The sequence below is a fragment of the Accipiter gentilis genome, unplaced genomic scaffold (genome assembly GCF_929443795.1).
Source record: "Accipiter gentilis unplaced genomic scaffold, bAccGen1.1, whole genome shotgun sequence".
Classification (NCBI taxonomy): domain Eukaryota; kingdom Metazoa; phylum Chordata; class Aves; order Accipitriformes; family Accipitridae; genus Astur; species Astur gentilis.
In genome coordinates this window covers 371,899-394,072 of record NW_026060823.1, presented here as the reverse complement: position 1 = coordinate 394,072, position 22,174 = coordinate 371,899, and the positions used below count along the sequence as shown (strand labels likewise).

General features: G+C 42.6%; 1 protein-coding gene and 1 long non-coding RNA gene across 27 annotated transcripts in view; one reads left to right on the top strand and one right to left on the bottom strand.

The window, feature by feature from the left end:
• The window catches only part of LOC126036761 (electroneutral sodium bicarbonate exchanger 1-like), a 340,015-nt gene that overhangs the window by 138,014 nt on the left and 179,827 nt on the right, over positions 1–22,174 (bottom strand). For 2 of the 25 annotated variants that reach the window (XM_049796842.1, XM_049796839.1), the window contains exons 1-2: positions 2,420–2,964; positions 1,433–1,600 (exon numbers count right to left, since the gene is read on the bottom strand). The exons of 21 other annotated variants lie outside the window; for them this stretch is intronic. In XM_049796842.1, the coding sequence (XP_049652799.1) occupies positions 1,433–1,465 (33 nt within the window). In that variant the 5' untranslated portion in view covers positions 1,466–1,600; positions 2,420–2,964. Of the gene's footprint in view, positions 1–1,432; positions 1,601–2,419; positions 2,965–22,174 lie in introns of those variants that run through there. 2 more of the 25 variants (XM_049796822.1, XM_049796824.1) reach the window with 1 other exon arrangement.
• LOC126036771 (uncharacterized) overlaps positions 1–22,174 on the top strand; it is a 251,573-nt gene that overhangs the window by 219,329 nt on the left and 10,070 nt on the right. The window lies entirely within an intron of this gene.

The following is a 22,174-nucleotide window of genomic DNA, read 5'->3' as shown; positions in this document are numbered from 1 at the left end:
TCCCTCTACCAATGACTGAATTTCTTACACAAAGCGCATTGATCCTTGCCCAGTCGGGGCAAGTCTCGTCTAGGCCCTCTTCCCCTTTCTTCCCGAATAACAGCCATTAATTTCCTTTGTCCTTGCCTATATCCTTCTTCTCTGTTACTAAACACCCTCCGTGCTTTTGTGGTACAGAACAGAGATGTAGCAAGAAAGGAAAAAAAAAGAAGGGAGGGAGAACAAAGGGAGAGAGACACAAAGACTGGAAGAAGGACAAAGGGATGGCAGAAGAAAAAAATAGTGATAGGCTACAGGACAGAGATGGAGGAGTTCCAAAAAGACACAGGGAGCATGACAGAACGAGAGTGAGAAACAAGGGACAGAGCAGGACAGCACTGGAGGAAAAAACAACTGTGATTGATAGGCTGCGAGAGAGACATGGAGGAAGAGAGAAAAGAGAAGGGACAGCTAGCTGGAGAGGGGGATACAGTTAGAAAGGATGGAAGAGGGAAGGGAACAGAGAGAAATACAGAAAAGATGGCAAGAGGAAGCAAGGCAGAGGGACAGCAATAGAAGAAACAAGGGACAGGGATCTGGACAGATGAAGAAAAAAGCAGGAGAAACATACAACATGATACGATGGGACAGAAAGTAACACAGAGCGTCAGATGATAATAATGACAAGAGATAGAGAGAGACTATGAAAAGCACAGGAGGTTGGAGAGAGAGAGAGAAGACATGAATGAAAAGAGTAGAGAGCACCACAAAGGGTCAGGGAAAGAGAAGGACAACAGAATAAAAAAACCCCTCACATATTACACACATGTTATCCACTCATCAAGCCCATTTCAGAGTTACACAGTACCTCAGCCCCTTTAAGAAAAGTAACACATGCGCCCGAGCCCATTTCGGCACCGCACCACGCCCGAGCCCATTTCACGGTTCTCTACCTACAGCTCCAATTTCAAAGTTCTGCAATCACTAGAGGAAGGAATGCACCCCCTTTCCATTAACCCAGCAGCAGCTACATTTACCTCAAGGTATCTACAACTCGCCCTTGGATGCCTAATTCCAACAGACACTTTCACTTACTTCAACAGCTAAGTTTACCTATGGGCACTAAACGCCCATGCTTCCCTCTACGCTTCCCTTTGTGATTGCCATTAGTACTGTAATTCCCACAAGGACACATAATTACCTGTCTTTTTTACATTTTATTTTTAGTGCTTCATTTGGTCCATTACTCATTCCACATAGATTCAGCTATGTCAGTATTTCAATCCAATTCTACAATGTACTTTTTCTACAATATATAGAAAAGACTTATGGCCTCACTCGTCAAATATTTGACACTATTAGATTTAGTCCTCTTTTAATCACTATTTTTACAAATACATGTAAACTCCAAAAATTTAGCATTACCTGAAGAAGAAATGCCACTATTTAGTACCTGCAATGCTCTACGGAGTGGTCTTTTCCACATACCTCGCTCCCATTACATACATCGCTGCACATCCAGAAGTTTTACTCCCTGAGGTGACATTACCGCCATGATCCCTGTTCCCGGGCACCAAACGAGTGACCTCCAATCATCTTGACAGACCGTCCACTTCCACACCTCGACACAAAACCAGAAATTGAAAAATATCATTACATCACAAGCTACAAAGAGCAACCAAATATTTTACAAACCCACCACAGACAAATACAGTTACACTCACGCACTTCACAACCCTGGCCTACTCCATGCTGGCCATCTAGTCCAACTCCCCCCACAAAATCCTCAACTGTCTTCCAAAGACCATCCACCGAACAACATATCTCTCTGTGCTGACTGGCAATTACCAGGTTCCAGGGGAGCGCTCCACAGGAACACCGTTCCCGGGAGCCTTGGAAAAAAAAAAAAAAAAAAAAAAACAAAAAACCACAAACAAAAAAAATCGCCCTGCCTTTGAAAACCCAGGCCCGAGGCAGACCCCAGTCCAAACATTGGCAATCAACATTGCCTCATGGAGCAGCTGGGACCAGGGAAAAGAAAAAATAAATGGGGCAGGGGAGGACACACCAAAAACCAACCCATATCCCAGCTGGGGTTTTTTATTCTAAGTTTGGGGTTTTTTTCCTAATTCCCTGAAAAACATCTCAACTCTACATCCAACCTGAAAGGAAAAAAAAACCAAAAAGGCTTAACCACAGAACCCTACAAGGTTAGAGACATTCACAACACACCACTCGTTCAGATCACATGAACGCCAGCCCTCACTCTCAACTCATCCATCATACCGTCCACAGGCCTCAAGAGGCCGTCACCCCGTCTGCAGCAGCAGGGGCCTCAAAAAAGCACCCTACCTGCAAAAACCCAGGCCCCAGCCCAACCTCCTTCCAACCAACCTCCCCACAAACTGCCCTTCCGTTACACCAACATTTCAACACGCACCATCATCTCCACCATCCGTGCATTTTCAACCCGATAATTAGCTTTCACAGTGCCACGTGTCACAGTCCAACCTCCGTAGCGCCATGTCACCTAAACGCAAGGTTCTTTCAAGCACCTCTCGTGCCCTGTCATCACCTGCAAAAACAACACACAAAGCTTGTCAACAGACACTTCATCCTCGAGAGAGAAGTCCTCCACCACTCCCCTACCCTGCTTCCCACCTATTCCAAAAATAACACATCCTCACAGCCAGTGTCCTCCATGACACTTGAAAAAAACAGAGCATCACAAACACAGAGCTGTCCCAAAGTTACCGATCGCTCCAAGACCCATCACGCTGCTACTTAGACCTCAAGGCCTTGACCATTTCTAGAGACTTGCCACAAAGCATCTGCATAAACAAGATGAACACCATTGCCCAGTTCCTGCCTTACTCAATGCTAGTTCACAGTCCAATTGCGATCCCCTCAACTCTGCATGCAAAGAGCCCGAAGTCATTAAACCTTCTACGCTGCCTCTACAATGCCATACAAGACACACACAAACATAGAGCCATGTAATTCACATGCAAATGTAATGCCATACAAGGCAGTACTCTTACCTCAGTCAAGGCAAAACAACTCAGAGCCTTGCCATACCAGACAAAACAGAACAGGGCCAATGCAAGAGACTCTCACGTGACAGTCAATACAAGTACAGACCAAAACAATACAAAACCAATACAGAACCATAGAAGGCAAGGCAGTCTCAGGTGGCAATCCATACAAGTACAGAGCACTGCAATACAAAACACAATGCAGGGCCAGGCAATGCGAGACAGTCTCACATGACAGTCGATACAAATACACAACAAAACACCACAGGGCAAAGGCAAATACAGACCAATACAATGCAAGAAAACTGCAAAACACAGCAAAGCAAAGCAGTCTCATAGAGCCACCGGATGCATCTTCCTTCAGAGTCCACCCACGGACTCAACTCCTTACAGTGCTCTGCTGCCTTCCCCCATCGCTCTGTGGGACACATCCTGTCCCTCCACATCTGAAAAAAAAAAAACCCCAAACATATTGAATGAGTCACCTGGATGCAGAGCAAGAGCTTCACAACTCCAGAGGTCTTGATTCCATCTACAAAGACCATCTGGAATGCAGCTACAGCCTGTCATTTTAAAAACAAACAAAAAAAAAACAACACACAACCAAAAAACAAACAAAAAAACAACACAAAAACCCAACACACACACCCCCCTGCCCACTGTAGGGTTCAATTATATGGAACTTCGTTACTGGCCCTGAAAGTAGCTCATGGTCGCAAGAGAGTTCCAGACACCTTTGAAGGCTCTGAACAGAACAAACAAGAAGATAGAAGAAGAAAGATCCCAATTAGAAAAACACAGGTGCACATTCCACGATAAAGGGAACTTGGCACAACCGACCTCAATTCAGGGGCTTATCTCGACCAGTTGGACTAAGACAAGTTTTGCATGCTCTAACATAGCCAATTATATCCTGTGTGTATGCACGTGTACAGAGCGAGTATAACTAACTGTATCTTATGTTTCTACGCGTGGACAGTATCGATGTAACCAATCACCGCTTACGCTTGTGCGCGTGGACACCACATGCTTGCGTGCAGCAGCCAATCAAAGCTTCTAAACAACTTAGAGAGTTGTGTAAGAATGATCAGCTAAGCTCAATAAAGGGGCGACTTTGATCATCATACTGGTGTTCTATCATCCGGGCCCCGCACGGAGTAACCCTAAACCCTACACCCCACCAACCAAAAAAACCCAGGGCCAAACTTGGAGCCCATCACGTGCAAGTCTTAACACCTGAGAGACTCAAATCCGCTTCACTGCCCCTCAGCAACCCCTGCCACACGGCTCCAATTGTCTCCGTGAAACACTATCGGCACGGCTGTCCGCGCAGGCCGCTGATGGCTACTCGAGCCGAGATGACTGTACAACCCTCGCCTAAACGGTCTAGGCACATCAACGTTTCACCCGTAGACTCTTATCGCTGTTCCACCTACCCCTGACTCCACACCCCCCCAGGCAGAGCAGCTCCAAGCCAAGCACACCGTGTGCAGAACGTCACCACGTGGAACGCCACCAACGAGGTGATTCAACGAGAGAGAAAACTCTCAGCAAGAAGAATGACCCCCGGACGGGAGGCGCCGTCGGGCAAGATGACCTACGGGGCCGCAACCGCGAGGCCAGGAGGCTCCACAGCAGACCCAGAGGAGTCAAACGGAGCGGCCCGTTACAAGACAGCACTGTCAAAACCCAGACGACAGATGCGCCAGAAGCCTGGCGTCGAGACCTAAGGATGTCAGGATGCGGGGAAGAAGTCCCACTCCGAGAAAACGGACGGCTAGAGAGCAGAGCTGCCGATGCAGGCTGAAAAAAATGCTGCCATAGAGCACTGACCGGAACCCGCCAAGACCGATCCATGCTTTAGAGCTCCGAGCGCAAGAAAAGAAGCACCCGATTGGCACCAGGCCAATGAGTAAGAGCATTCAAAACCCTAGGGACAGCACCCGAAGCGCATGCCTCGCTCCTCTGGCGCAAAGCGCGACAAGGACATCGAGACCCGAGGAAGGTCTAAGCGCACAAGACAGACTACACAAACTACACGCCACCGCGGACACGGGCTGGAACTGCCCTGCCCGGCACACACGGGTCTCGTGCTGAAAAGCAACCCGCTCCCTTCTCCTGCGCAAAGGCGACTGCTTTGGGACAGCCCTCTCTCCTGCGCTAACTTTAAAACTCCTCCCTGCTATTCCCAGCTTTGTCCCTTCCTCTCAGCCTGGTCCCTCAACTTAGCTTTCAGAGGGCTGAGGGTCCAAATCCATCCTCCACAAAACCACACGGGCTAACTGGGATGTTCCTCAAGGGGAACATTGCTCTTCAACATCTGCAATGAAAAAAACAAACACAAACAAATCAGAAAAGGGAGTAAGCATCCCGCTGGCCAACGCCAACTACTTCCCCAACTCCCCCCTCCTCACAAGTGCCACCGTGTTCACTTCCCCGCTCATTCCAGACTCAGACCCTGCAGCCATCATCACTCGTGGTATCTAAGGTACCGAGAGAAACCACGTTAGCGTGGCACTCGTGAGAAGCCATCAGCCCCACGCTCCTCCTCGCTAACCCACAGCTCACCTGAAACGCTCATCCAATTCAAAGATAGCCCACACAGCACCTCCACAACAGAAGGTAAAGGCTGAACCGAGCAGCCCCATAATACTTTGCTATTCAACACCGACCCGGCCGACGACCGCCTCACCTTCTCGGACCGCTCACCGGCATGCAGCTTTTCGGGAGACCTTATAGCAGACTTCACGGTACGTAAAGGGTGCCTATAAGAAACCTGCAGAGGGACTTTTTACAAGGGAGTACAGCCATAGGACAAGGCGGTAACGGCTTTAGTCCTAAGGAGGGTACATTTAGTTTAGGCGTTAGGAAGACGTTTCTCACTAGGGGTGGCGAGGCACTGGAACGCGTTGCCCAGAGAACCTGCGGATGCTCCCTCCCTGAAAGCATTCAAGGCCAAGTCAGATGGGGCTTTCAGCAACCTGGTCTTGCGGACGGCGTCCGTGGGGGAGGGTTGGAACTAGAGGATCTTTATGGTGCCTTCCAACCCAAACCATTCTACGATTCTATGACATTCAAATCCAACTGCAAAACTCCTCTGAGAAGGGCTGGTAAACCCTCCTCCCTTTCCCCAGCAGTCCCAAAACTTAAGAAACCCCTTTTCTTCTCCTCAACTGTCAGGAAAGGAACCCCACTGCTTCCTGACACCTCCTGCCCTCAATCTGCACTCCTGAACCCCCTTCAGTGGCTACTCCTCAAGAGCCGCTCTTCTGAGCAACATCCCAAATTCTGGGGGCACCCCCTAACCTACAGCTCCCCAGAGACTCTGAGCTCTGCTACATGCCCACAAAAGAAAGTCAAGTCCCAAGCCTTGTAATCTACGAGGGGCCTGCCACCAGCTGCAAAGATTCTAAGGACAACGTGGCATTCTGTGGGCAATGAGGAAAGGCACCCCAAACCCTGAAGGGCACTGTGCCTCACGGCCCTTCTGCTTTCATCAGTAGTACTAAAACTCCATAGACAAATACATACAAGATGCTCACCCTAACCCCTGCTAAACAATGTCACCATCAGTCCTGTTAAGAGAGATAACAACTTACACAGCAGAACTGTTAAAAACCCAACGTTCCTTCTTCAATAAAGTTGGGAATTGCAGGAAAACACAATGCATGAAGACTAAAAAAAAAAACCAAACAACAAAAAAAACCCCAAACAATGCATACTATTAAACCATCTTTCTACCCCTGAACTGATGCAGAAACTGACACTAGGCCTAGTAGATGTAGAAATAGAACGTATGTTTAGACTCAGTGTATTGCTAAATAAAAGACTCAGGAATTTGTTAGAAGGTTAACAACTGCCTCTGTAAGTTGATTTACGTAGACAAGCCAAGGACATAAAGCACAAGATTCCTGTGTCTGTAATATAAGACAAAATAACATGCCCTCTTTGAGGAGGTATTCTGTTTGATAAGAAAATATGTTCTGTCTCTTGTGGTGACTGAGCCAAAAGCTAGGTGATAAGCAGAGAAGTTGTTTGTGGGGCCCAGAAGGGGATCGTACTGCGCAAACTCGTACAACAAAGTTCAAACAGCGGACAAGTGAGGAAGACTATGGAAGACCACCAGAGGACTCCAGAAGACCAACGAAGACCTTCAACACGCATGCATAAAGGACATTTACATATGCTAATGACTTCTCGGAAAATCAATGAATATGTATATTATTTCTCAGAAATTTTATGAATATGTATGTAAGGCAGGTATTTAACCTATACAATTAGTCCCAGCCAGAAAGCACATTTGGAGGAGCGATCCTCCGTTCTTCCAGCGCTGCAATAAAGAATACTTAACTCCGTCACTGAATGCTCATTTCGAGAAACAGAACACTCGAAACAAAATTACTGACCTGAAAAAAAGAAAGGGGGAAAAAAAAAAGCTGCATACAAGTGTGTCGTGGTTTCAGCCCAGCCGGTAACAAAGGACCACGCAGCCGCATATCATGTCTGAATAAATGTGAGTTTAGTAGGTGTATAGGTAGATACACATTCAGAAATGCACAAGAACTGAAAGGAGTAATCTGTAACTGGTAGACTAAGAACGCTGCAATAGCATGCAATGTAAATCAACATGCACCTATAGGGAAGGGAAGTACAGAAACATTCTTCTGGATTTAAAAAAAACCAAAACGCAGCAATGGTAGGAAAAGGTACTTGGAATGTGCCACTTTCAATCCAATGAAACGACGTCTGCAACAGCAGTAAGAACACTGGCAAACTACCTTCTCTGTTCCACAGGGCCTTGAAACCCATACGCATTGTCTGTTGCCAGTTGCCATTAGGAAACAAAGATATTAAATAGGGCAAATCAGAAATAACTTGAACCAATCCCTCCCACCCAGCTATAAACCAGGACCATATACAGCCCTTGCAGACTACACAAGATCCTGTCTCATTACAGCCACATCATTAGCATAAGCTGTGCAAACCCATGCAAATCAACAGGTTTTTCAGGCATAAAAGCAGACTCCAACAGCAGTTAAGCCACTTCTTACAACTGACAATGTCATACTTCCATCACTGATTATAGCACAAGAACAAAAGAGAATGGGTCTTTATTGTCCTTCATGAACTTGAGGGGCTGCAAGAAACCAGTGAAGTTACAAGCCTGGATTCTGTAACGTCGCTACCAGCATAATTTCCAGATCAAAGATCCGGCCTCCTGTTAAGATCATCAAACATAATTTTGAGTTCAGGGGACAGGTCATCACAACACTATGTTAGGTAGAGTATAAAACCTTATCATCAGATTCTCAGCTAGTTTAAGTCAATGTATTCTGTGTGTTCCGCTGAAGTCAATGAAACTAAACACACTATCATAGGAAAGAGATATTTCAGCACGCCTCAGACCTGGAAAACTATCTTGAAAAATGCCCGTAACTTTTAAACACAAATTCTCTGCACTTCCCACGATCTCTCAACAGCGAGCAGTAGTAAGACCCTAACAGTTACTTGCAACGTATTTCTTGCATAGCATTCATTTTTATTTTAATTTTAAAAGGGGCAACTAATACATAAGATTTTTGCAGCTACTCACAAAAATCAATAAGCAAAGACATTTGTTCCAAGACTTAAATTTCTTGTATAATTTAAAAAACTATCAAAACTCTGTAAAGTAAAATAGATACATTTACCTACTAATGTAGGAAACTACAGACAAACTTCAGGAAATGACCAAAGGTGCAGAGGATAGGCTAATGCCTATTAGCATTAGGTAGAAAAACAAGGTAGAAAAGGTAGAAATGCCTATTAGCATTAAGGTAGAAGAAGAAGAACAACAACAAAAAACCCCCAGAAGTTCTACAGAAAAATGAGTGAGCAGCCCACAGCACTGGCAGACAACAGATTTTTTTATCGCCGCTTCCTCCACCCCTTCTTCTTACCCCCCCACCCCCGTTTTTTTTTAAAGGAAATAATTATTCTATTCTGAAACATATTGCCAGTGATGCAGTTGAAGCCAAAAGTTTAAATGAGTTCAGGAGAGGATTAACCGAATTCTAAGACATGTGCCAACACAACTCCTATAGAAAGCATCTGCATCATGGTGAAATGCAAACAGCTACTCTGAGAATGACACATTATTCTTCACTAAATTTGCCTTTTACCCTGTTGTATAGTTACTAATGTTGAAAAGAGTCACTGCTGTGCAAGAAACTAAAACTTACAGCGCTTTATGCTCGGAGAGAACTGTGGCCCATCAGCTCGTGGCTGTGAAGTCTTACAACTTAACACGTTGCAGTTGCACACCAACAAGTTCTGAGGCGGACTGCCGACTGTATTCAATAGTCACAGCTTATGTAGGAGGATATGATAAACCTTACTTATTTGCCTTTAACCGATGCTCCAAATATGTTAAAGTCGTTCTTAAAGCAGGTTACTGGTTTGATTACCCTTCATACAAAATCCTCCTTCAAATGGAGGTTTCTCTTCTCTTCTTTTCAGATTTAAGGCATGAACAGAAACCACACCTGCATCATCACTGAAATCAGTGCCTATTTTTCAATAAACTTTAGCAGCAGCATCAGAATTCGTCCTCAAGTACCGTTCATAAAGCAAATGCTTCATTCTTCAAAACTTTTTTTAGCAAAGGTTAGTAATGCTGTACCACAGACTCTCACGCCCAGTCACACATGTTCTTCCCGAGACTGTTACGCAGCTTAGTATTTTAAAAATCGCCATCCTAACTGCGTACCTGATACTACTGGTTCTCCCCTTTTTAAAGTCTGATGTTAAGGAAAAGCTGCAAGTCCTACAAAACCAGGCAGACTTGCTTGTTCTTGCCAAAGAGAAAAAGGTTAAGCATTATTAAAAAATAAGACTATTGCCTACCTTTAAGTATCCATAAAGCTATCAACATGAACCGTATGGTGGCCTGTTAGCATCGCTATTTGAACACGGGCATGCAAAATGTCCTTCAGTTAAATTCCAAACTCTATGAAGTAATTGGTGGGCAATTCCCCAAGGATAAAACGTCTATCAAAAGCCAACAGTAAGCCAGAAATCTCTTTCCGTTTCATAGGGTAAAAAAAAATAAATACAGTGAATCCTGAAAAAAGAAATAGATATTAGACAGGGAACGCCTATATACTTATAGGGCAAGTAATAAAACATTTAGTGTTTTGATTTTATTTTTTTTTATGTCATCACAATAGTTAGACAAACATGGAAACATTTGCAACAGCAATACTTGGGTCACTTTAAAATCTTGGTAACACTGAAATACAGGGCAGCGAAAGCTAATGATGTGGGGAGGGGACTTTAGGTCTTATTATTTTCAGACACATTCACACACACACACACACATATATCTATATACACACGCGCACTCCACAACTCCAAAGAGCTATCTTAACTATGTCTGCCAGTAAACGGAAATAGTAGGCAGAAAGGAACCATATCTATACTAAGACAGTTAGCTGCGCCGTAAAACTGAAGATCACTGCAACCAGTGCCATCTTAAAGAAGAAAAAACAACCACCACCAACAACAACCAAAAAACCTGAAAGGAACCATCACTGTGCATGTCATAAGCATGAAGTTATTTTAACCTGATGACTACTCTGCTCTATACTTTAAGCATCATGAAGTTTTTATGTATTTTTAAAGTCTAAGGTTATTATTTTAAATGGCCTACTTGTAGTGGCAGCCCAAGTAGCATTCTGGAGAACACCACAGTGCCCACAACTTCTACAGGTCAGTGCAGTCTGATCAAGCACTACATTTCTAGGGGAGGAAAACAAAAAACCACTACCGCTCATTTATTCAATTGAAAAGCTTATTACCTGTACCTTCCAAAGCAACAGGCTACAGGAACACTGAATGCAAAGTAAACCAGACCCATCTGGAATACTCTGACTCAGTCTCAGCTCCAAGTTACACATCTTTCATTTCGTATTTTAAGGGATTAACAGCATTTGGATGCACAGAAACTGTCTTTACAGTGAAGTCTGCAGACCTCCGAGTCAAAAGTTAAAATGTCTTCCTAAATTATAACAGTATTAGCACTTCCTCTGAAAAGGAGTGAAAAAAACACAACCAGGGAAGGAGGAAGTGACACAACACCAAGGTTTTTTTTCCCAGAGATAACAAAATCCTGAGAGAACAAGATGCTTGTGCTATCAGAATAAAAATCCCCAAAGAAACAAAAGAGTTTACCTTTCCCTTGGAAAAGTTACTTTTGAGTCAAGATCTGCCCTTTTTCTCTCCCAAGCATGAAATCTCTCTTCAGCTTAAGACTCTCTTCTACTGCAGTAGAAATTTAGTGCACATGCTGGAACCTGGACAGAATCTTATTTAAAAAAACAAACAATACAATAGTACTACAGTGGCTAGAAATCTTTTACATATTCTGATGAAAAGACTCAACTTATTTCTAGGAAATAAAGTGTTTGGGGCCAAAGCCAACAGATGATGTTCATGTAAGGTTAAATTTTTATTAATTTTTTTTTTTTTTTTTTTTAAATTGATATATTGAAAAAAGCTGGAGAAGGAAGCGGGGACAGAAATGAAAAACCACTCAGGGAGTCAGTGGTATAGACTGTCAGCACGCAACCTAAATATTGTAATTGCAGATCACATAGTCAGAACAAGCCAGTCAAAAGTAGCACACTCCCTGGGAGAGGGGCAGGAGTCTCTTCCCCCTTGTCTTTCAAGCCAAGACCCAACTAGCAGAAGGCAGCTTTTCTGTCAGATAAAGCAAGGCAAAAGGATCATGTACAGCAACTTCCTTGCAGCCTCTTGCTCCTGAGCACCCTTCTTCACCTCTTTCTTTCTTTCTCTCTTTCTTCTGGTGATGGGAAGGCAAAGCATGTTCTGTTCCTGTGAGCCCATACTGCTTGTCCCTATAGTCACAGCAGGCACCTGTGATTCCTCTCCGAAGACATTTACGCATAGAAATCAGTTGAGTGGTGTGTTACGGAAGCATAAGCTGCAGTGGACGTGATTTTGAATCAGTTAATTTTGTGCCCACCATGACAAAATAAAACCAGCAATTTCTTACTTTATAGAAATTCTCCTAAAGTAGTAGTTGCCCCCAACAGCTGTCAAGTTTTTGTATCACAGGAGAACAAATGCAGCCAAAAGAACATTTTCTCTAAAAGGACCGCTCCGAACTACACAAGCAGGCAGGCACAGGCAGCTCCCGATTTAATAAAGCGTATGTACACAGCACCACTTAGTGGTGCAAGCGGAGTCACCGCTGACAGGAATGAGAAGCTTGAACACCAACCTTCCCGCCCCGGCTCCCTGGACATGAACGATGTCTGGTCTGTCTGTCCTCACTCGCAAAATACCACTACAATGCCTTTACTACAAGAGAGTACATCTGCCAAGCAAAACAAGTCCAAGAGGGCTGAACCTCAAGGCCAGCAGAACCAACGGCTGCTGAGCATCAAACAGATGCATCCACTCTGAAGAGCTTTCAGAATTCTGCAGCACTCTACCACACGGTTTCTGGCGACACAGCCTGAAGCAGGGTTTAAACAAATGATCCAGCTTAGTATCTGCCTGTAGTGCAAAGAATAGCAATCTCTTGGCCCACGATTTGGGTTTTATATAGACTTGGGCCATAAACAAATGCAACAGATGTAGAAAAACTGAAGACCGACAGCAACTGGAACGTAACTATTCTTTTTCCACTCCATCAACCCGTTGGAAAACTAACTCCCTCGTGCACTTACGTAACTGAGCACAAAGAGAACAAAAAGAAAGGCTTTTATTCAGAACAAATTAGTGTGTCTTTACAGGAAAGTAACGGTTTCAACTTACAAAACCAGCATCATCATTAGTGATGCACCTTTCCTGAATAAGGGATAAAAGAAGAGGATAACCATTGCTTTTACTGATACGTTCTTAATAATTAGCTGAGCACTTCTAAAGAGGAAGAACTTTGCTGCTTTCAGGACCGAAGTAAGAAAAAGTCTAAAGCATAGTCTTCCTGACGTGGGAAGACGTGTCCGCAAGAGAGGCACAAGATCCGATACAGAAACGTATCTACGTCTCGCTGAAAATTTGCACTCTAAGCATCACCAGCTTCTGCTTCCAGGGCAGTATACCACCAGCTTAACCGGAGGGTAGTAATTTTACCCCACACAAGAAGTCAGAACATGCACTATCCTTTAAGGAGGCAGAACAATAACCAAAGCAGAAAGAGGCTTAGAAATTAAGGCAAGATGGCACTTGCTCAGACACACAGTGAGGAGGTGCAAGCTGGGTAAGACAGCAAAATGGAGATTGTTCCTCGTTCACACAGAGCTCATTTCGACTCGAGTTGGTCGTCCTCTCCTCTTCCCACAAAATTAGGAATGCTTTTACGTAGGAAGTCCTGACTTTGTAGCCATCTATGCCGACAAACAACAAACTATTCTAGGTCTGCTCTTGTGGTATTTAGGAAGTCGCAGAATTCAGCTTAGGGATGCATAATCACAGTATTTAATTACTGTTGCAGTACTGACCTACCTACACCAGCAGAGAATAAACTAAAAATCATAGTGCTTCTGATTTGGTATAAGCCAACAGACCTCCAGATTTTTTTCAGAGCACGTAAAGGTACAGCTCTCTGGGCATCACATGGTAATCATAACTGCCAAATGACTTGACAAGCTTGTAAACATCCAAACTGCTGCAAACACATCTATACATACAATAATGGATAAAACGTAGATGCATTCCACCTACACGCTTATGCAGGCAAACACTCGTGAGTTAAAAGCCACTGTATGAACCAGCTTACGGAGCGCTTAACAAAGCCAGTGATTCCCTGGCACACCTGAAGACCAGAAAAACATTCACCAAAATAAAGTTAGGGACATGCTCTTTTTTTTTTTTTTTTTTTTTTTTAAATTGTAACGTGTACTAAGACAGCAAGGTCACTTTTCCAGCATCATTCATACACACATATGCCCCAGAAGCTACTTGAAATTACCTTGTGTAATGGAATTGTCTGGAAAGCTCAGCTTAAAGTAGCTGAGCTCAGTGACTGATTGATTTACAGGTACAGAAAATAAATGCATGCAGCATTTTAACAATGCTGACTTACCAGTGTTATGTTATTTCCATTTAGCAAAATCTGGTCTAGCTTTGTGATTCTTCTGCCCTCAGACGGAGTCTCACTGAAGCAGCGTTAAAAACAAATAAGCAAGCACACATAACCAGGGACAACAGTTCCAGTTTTGATTACAGAATAAATCTCTACATTAAGATGGCAGTTGTTGGAACTAAGAAATGAATTGGCCACGCTGCAGCCTGATCTTGACAAATTGACCGCCTGGATAAAGCAAGCTATCTGGCAACTAAAAAGATCCATTGTACTTTTCTGCTCAGTACACCTAAAGATACAGATTTCACCCTCGAAATCTCGGCAATTTCTTGAATACCACCAACACTCAGAACAGGTTTCAAATAGCAACGTGGCAGGACAAAGTAATAAATGCTTATCCTTAAGTCTGCTAACTCTCTAAGCCTTTGCCTAGACCTTAAGGAAATGTAAAAACAAACAAACTACTGGAAAGTTCAACACACAATCCACGCAAAGTTAAGGCTATCAAGTAGGAACCGGATTACAAGTATAAGTCATGCAACAGCTACTCTATAACATGGATGTCCTGAACAGATCCTCCTCTACAGTTTAAGTCCAAGGTACAAACCCTTCAGCTGGCAAGTATTCCAAAAATATAAAACCTCTTTGCTTACAGAGCTTACACAGTATTTTTCCCCAGGAAACCAAATGTTCAAGAGGAACAGGAGGCAGAAACAACATTTACAATTCTGTAACGTCTTCTAGCACCGTATCTGAAAATCCAGTTTCAAGGAAAATAAGGCCCCGAATTTAAAAATAAAACTATTTCCAGTTATTTCCATGTCACACTGAGCTGTGATTTTACCTGTAAAACAAAAAAATCAGAACAAGACAACTGATCCATACAAAAAAGGCTCTCCTATCCGGCTCTCTTTCAAATGCTGGCATTTTCTGTGACTTGGATTTTGCCTGTTATTATGAGATCATTACATCACCTATCACACAAGTGTAGCTTTGTTATCTTTGAAAGAAAAGCTGCTAGACAATATACAACACAAAGTTAGACAAGCGAGGGCAGTACACAGGGATTTCACAGGCACTCTGGAATTGGGCACCCGACTTGAATTCCTGGCTTTGAAAACCTCTCTCCAAATGACTTACCGTCTTTCACTAAGATCCAGCAGCAGTTCTCTCCTGTGCCTCATGCTCTTCTTTAGCCAGCCAAAGCCCACGGAGCTGCACTGTAAGCTTGAAGGCCAGTGTGCCAGCTGCGTGTCCTATTTCTGTCACCTAGTTCTTATGTACCGTTTCTTGCTAATCAAAAGGCCCAGTGAATCCTCCTCACACATCACACTTGAGGTAGTACATCCAAGCATTATTTCTGCCGCGCTACATTTGCACGGATTAGCTGCTGAACCCTCCAGATGATGTACTGCTTTTCAAGAAGGGTGTAGTATAACTGGCGAGGGTCTACAGTAAGTCCAAGAGGGTGCTCAACGATGTACAGGAGTCTGACTTCAAAGCATAAATTGAAAAACAGCCTCTTAACCTAGAAAGGGCAATACTGAAGAGAAAGAACAATGTTTAAACTCTAAAAGGTAGCTATAAGGAAGAACTTTTCTGTGCATCCACTGCACACAGTTACACGGAATCATGGGGCTTAAATTACAACCTGAAAAACTTAGGGTATGTGGCAATCTTTGCAACAGTAGTAATAATTACAGGAAATGTTTAAGAATAAATTAGGCAAGCATTTGTCAAGAATGGTACAGAAAGTTGATCATTCACCTCTAGAATGAGAGCAACACTAGACTATCTTCAAAGGTTCTTCTTTCCCCACTGCTGTCCCTCTCCGTATTTCTACCCTCAAACACAAGCATCATCCCCAGCTCTGCACTTACAATTCTATCTGCATATGCACATGTCTAGAGATGCACATTTATTTCTTCGTTACACACAGCTGAAGGAGACTACTCAGAGGTAAGCCAATTTACATAAACAGCTTTTGAAAGTTAAACACCTCAGCTTCTTGCAAAACGTCAGCCCAACAGAACACCGGGAGCCCAACAGAACACCGGGAGCCCAACAGAACACCGGGAGCCCAACAGAACACCGGGAGCCCAACAGAACACCGGGAGCCCAACAGAACACCGGGAGCCCAACAGAACACCGGGAGCCCAACAGAACACCGGGAGCCCAACAGAACACCGGGAGCCCAACAGAACACCGGGAGCCCAACAGAACACCGGGAGCCCAACAGAACACCGGGAGCCCAACAGAACACCGGGAGCGGTATGTAAATCCTTATGCCAAAACTGCATTCTCTTAAATCTTATGAAAACCATCTCTAATATAAAGCCTGACTTGTCCATTTTCTGACACTCCCCTTCTCTGTCATCAAGGTACTTATTAGACAGTAAAGCAACTGACGGGGTAAACACCATAACTAGCACAATAGCTGACTTGCGTAGCAGTTGCATATCAGGTCTGAATAAATGTGAGTTTAGTAGGTAGATACACATTCAGAAATGCACAAGAACTGAAAGGAGTAATCTGTAACTGGTAGACTAAGAACACTGCAATAGCATGCAATGTAAATCAACATGCACCTATAGGGAAGGGAAGGGAAGTACAGAAACATTCTTCTGGATTGAAAAAAAAAAAAATATACGCAGCAATGGTAGGAAAAGGTACTTGGAACGTGCCACTTTCAATCCACTGAAACAATGTCTGCAACAGCAGTAAGAACACTGGCAAACTACCTTCTCTGTTCCACAGGGCCTTGAAACCCATACGCATTGTCTGTTGCCAGTTGCCCTTAGGAAACAAAGGCGCTGCGATCAGTAGAAGCGTGTAGAACACCGAAAATGAAACTTTTGAGTATGTCACATGCAAGATCCTCATTCTCCGTACAGTCTACAAGGTTACACAATTGTAAAATACTTTGTAAGAATGAGAATCCTGACGTTTGCCTTGGATTAAAAAAGTTTTAAAACTCCGTTTTGAGGTTTTTTTTCCAAGGGTTTTAGAAATAAAAGCATCTTGGTAAAGTGATTTTCACACACTGCACAGACACAAGCAGTGTTTCTCCCACTGCGAGAGGAGTATCAAAATACTCTTATCTAATATGTTATAGACAAAAGTGACCAAGGTCACAGGAGAATCTGTACTTTCCCACTGATTACAAGGAACGGGCCAGCTGCTTTGTGCCTCCTATGCAGCTGGAGCATGCAGTTGCCTGGTAACTTGTTCCGACCTATTGCATCTTAATCACATATACACGTAGGAATACCAAGCTGACCGCTTAGGTTTATCAGCCAAAACAGTTTACAGCAACGCAATAGTTTAGAGCAATTCAGGAAGTTTAACACTGAATTTAGGTATGCGCTTATATGGTTTGACGAACAGAACTTTTATAAATGAAAGGGAAACAACAGGTGACTTTAGAGCATACAAAAGGTATAGTCTACAAACCAAATATCAATTATTAGCAATGTTTCCCTGTTCAAAGGGCATCACTTAATGTCTCAGACTCAACAAGCATGAACTGACAGACTGTTATGATTTGAAAATTTTAAAAAAGTTCTAATAGTGTGCCCAAAACAGAGCTGTTTCAGTGTTCAGGCTAGACTCGTTGTCTCCAGTAAATACATATCTTAATTCTAACACAGGATAAAAACCGATTTATAAATTTCCTCTTGTAAAAATGAAACTGTTCCAATCACCCTGTTCACTCCTATTTAAGATATTAAATAGGGCAAATCAGAAGTAACTTGAACCAATCCCTCCCACCCAGCTATAAACCAGGACCATATACAGCCCTTGCAGACTACACAAGACCCTGTCTCATTCCAGCCATATCATTAGCACAAGCTGTGCAAACCCATGCAAATCAACAGGTTTTCCAGGCATAAAAGCAGACTCCAACAGCAGTTAAGCCACTTCTTACAACTGACAATGTCATACTTCCATCACTGATTATAGCACAAGAACAAAAGAGAATGGGTCTTTATTGTCCTTCATGAACTTGAGGGGCTGCAAGAAACCAGTGAAGTTACAAGCCTGGATTCTGTAATGTCGCTATCAGCATAGTTTCCAGATCAAAGATCCGGCCTCCTGTTACGATCATCAAACATAATTTTGAGTTCAGGGGACAGGTCATCACAACACTATGTTAGGTAGAGTATAAAACCTTATCATCAGATTCTCAGCTAGTTTAAGTCAATGTATTCTGTGTGTTCCGCTGAAGTCAACGAAACTAAACACACTATCATAGGAAAAAGATATTTCAGCACGCCTCAGACCTGGAAAACTATCTTGAAAAATGCCCGTAACTTTTAACACAAATTCTCTGCACTTCCCACGATCTCTCAACAGCGAGCAGTAGTAAGACCCTAACAGTTACTTGCAACCTATTTCTTGCATAGCATTCATTTTTATTTTAATTTTAAAAGGGGCAACTAATAAATAAGATTTTTGCAGCTACTCACAAAAATCAATAAGCAAAGACATTTGTTCCAAGACTTAAATTTCTTGTATAATTTAAAAAACTAGCAAAACTCTGTAAAGTAAAATAGATACATTTACCTACTAACGTAGGAAACTACAGACTAACTTCAGGAAATGACCAAAGGTGCAGAGGATAGGCTAATGCCTATTAGCATTAGGTAGAAAAACAAGGTAGAAAAGGTAGAAATGCCTATTAGCATTAAGGTAGAAGAAGAACAACAACAACAACAACAACAAAAAACCCCCAGAAGTTCTACAGAAAAATGAGTGAGCAGCCCACAGCACTGGCAGACAACAGATTTTTTTATCCCCGCTTCCTCCACCCCTTCTTCTTACCCCCCCACCCCCGGTTTTTTTTAAAGGAAATAATTATTCTGTTCTGAAACATATTGCCAGTGATGCAGTTGAAGCCAAAAGTTTAAATGAGTTCAGGAGAGAATTAACCGAATTCTAACACATGTGCCAACACAACTGCTATAAAAAGCATCTGCATCATGGTGAAATGCAAACAGCTACTCTGAGAATGACACATTATTCTTCACTAAATTTGCCTTTTACCCTGTTGTATAGTTACTAATGTTGAAAAGAGTCACTGCTGTGCAAGAAACTAAAACTTACAGCGCTTTATGCTCGGAGAGAACTGTGGCCCATCAGCTCGTGGCTGTGAAGCCTTACAACTTAACACGTTGCAGTTGCACACCAGCAAGTTCTGAGGTGGACTGCCGACTGTATTCAATAGTCACAGCTTATGTAGGAGGATATGATAAACTTTACTTATTTGCCTTTAACCGATGCTCCAAATATGTTAAAGTCGTTCTTAAAGCAGGTTACTGGTTTGATTACCCTTCATACAAAATCCTCCTTCAAATGGAGGTTTCTCTTCTCTTCTTTTCAGATTTAAGGCATGAACAGAAACCACACCTGCATCATCACTGAAATCAGTGCCTATTTTTCAATAAACTTTAGCAGCAGCATCAGAATTCGTCCTCAAGTACCGTTCATAAAGCAAATGCTTCATTCTTCAAAACTTTTTTTAGCAAAGGTTAGTAATGCTGTACCACAGACTCTCACGCCCAGTCACACATGTTCTTCCCAAGACTGTTACGCAGCTTCGTATTTTAAAAATCGCCATCCTAACTGCGTACCTGATACTACTGGTTCTCCCCTTTTTAAAGTCTGATGTTAAGGAAAAGCTGCAAGTCCTACAAAACCAGGCAGACTTGCTTGTTCATGCCAAAGAGAAAAAGGTTAAGCATTATTAAAAAGTAAGAATATTGCCTACCTTTAAGTATCCATAAAGCTATCAACATGAACCGTATGGTGGCCTGTTAGCATCGCTATTTGAACACGGGCATGCAAAATGTCCTTCAGTTAAATTCCAAACTCTATGAAGTAATTGGTGGGCAATTCCCCAAGGATAAAACGTCTATCAAAAGCCAACAGTAAGCCAGAAATCTCTTTCCGTTTCATAGGGTAAAAAAAAATAAATACAGTGAATCCTGAAAAAAGAAATAGATATTAGACAGGGAACGCCTATATAGTTATAGGGCAAGTAATAAAACATTTAGTGTTTTGATTTTATTTTTTTTTATGTCATCACAATAGTTAGACAAACATGGAAACATTTGCAACAGCAATACTTGGGTCACTTTAAAATCTTGGTAACACTGAAATACAGGGCAGCGAAAGCTAATGATGTGGGGAGGGGACTTTAGGTCTTATTATTTTCAGACACATTCACACACACACACACACACATATATCTATATACACACGCGCACTCCACAACTCCAAAGAGCTATCTTAACTATGTCTGCCAGTAAACGGAAATAGTAGGCAGAAAGGAACCATATCCATACTAAGACAGTTAGCTGTGTCGTAAAAGTGAAGATCACTGCAACCAGTGCCATCTTAAAGAAGAAGAAAAAAAAAAAAAAACCAACACCAAAAAACCTGAAAGGAACCATCACTGTGCATGTCATAAGCATGAAGTTATTTTAACCTGGTGACTACTCTGCTCTATACTTTAAGCATCGTGAAGTTTTTATGTGTTTTTAAGGTCTAAGGTTACTATTTTAAATGACCTACTTGTAGTGGCAGCCCAAGTAGCATTCTGGAGAACACCACAGTGCCCACAACTTCTACAGGTCAGTGCAGTCTGATCAAGCACTACATTTCTAGGGGAGGAAAACAAAAAACCACTACCGCTCATTTATTCAATTGAAAAGCTTATTACCTGTACCTTCCAAAGCAACAGGCTACAGGAACACTGAATGCAAAGTAAACCAGACCCATCTGGAATAATCTGACGTCTCAGCTCCAAGTTACACATCTTTCATTTCGTATTTGAAGGGATTAACAGCATTTGGATGCACAGAAACTGTCTTTACAGTGATGTCTGTAGACCTCCGAGTCACAAGTTAAAAATGTCTTCCTAAATTATAACAGTATTAGCACTTCCTCTGAAAGGAGTGAAAAAAACACAACCAGGGAAGGAGGAAAGTGACACAACACCAAGGTTTTTTTTCCCAGAGATAACAAAATCCTGAGAGAACAAGATGCTTGTGCTATCAGAATAAAAATCCCCAAAGAAACAAAAGAGTTTACCTTTCCCTTGGAAAAGTTACTTTTGAGTCAAGATCTGCTCTTTTTCTCTCCCAAGCATGAAATCTCTCTTCAGCTTAAGACTCTCTTCTACTGCAGTAGAAATTTAGTGCACATGCTGGAACCTGGACAGAATCTTATTTAAAAAAACAAACAATACAATAGTACTACAATGGCTAGAAATCTTTTACGTATTCTGATGAAAAGACTCAACTTATTTCTAGGAAATAAAGTGTTTGGGGCCAAAGCCAACACATGATGTTCATGTAAGGTTAAATTTTTATTATTTTTTTTCTTTTTTTAAATTGATATATTGAAAAAAGCTGGAGAAGGAAGCAGGGACAGAAATGAAAAACCATTCAGGGAGTCAGTGGTATAGACTGTCAGCACGCAACCTAAATATTGTAATTGCAGATCACATAGTCAGAACAAGCCAGTCAAAAGTAGCACACTCCCTGGGAGAGGGGCAGGAGTCTCTTCCCCCTTGTCTTTCAAGCCAAGACCCAACTAGCAGAAGGCAGCTTTTCTGTCAGATAAAGCAAGGCAAAAGGATCATGTACAGCAACTTCCTTGCAGCCTCTTGCTCCTGAGCACCCTTCTTCACCTCTTTTCTTTCTTTCTCTCTTTCTTCTGGTGATGGGAAGGCAAAGCATGTTCTGTTCCTGTGAGCCCATACTGCTTGTCCCTACAGTCACAGCAGGCACCTGTGATTCCTCTCCGAAGACATTTACGCATAGAAATCAGTTGAGTGGTGTGTTACGGAAGCATAAGCTGCAGTGGACGTGATTTTGAATCAGTTATTGTTTTGCCCATCATGACAAAATAAAACCAGCAATTTCTTACTTTATAGAAATCCTCCTAAAGTAGTAGTTGCCCCCAATCGCTGTCAAGTTTTTGTATCACAGGAGAACAAATGCAGCCAAAAGAACATCTTCTCTAAAATGACCACTCCGAACTGCACAAGCAGGCAGGCACA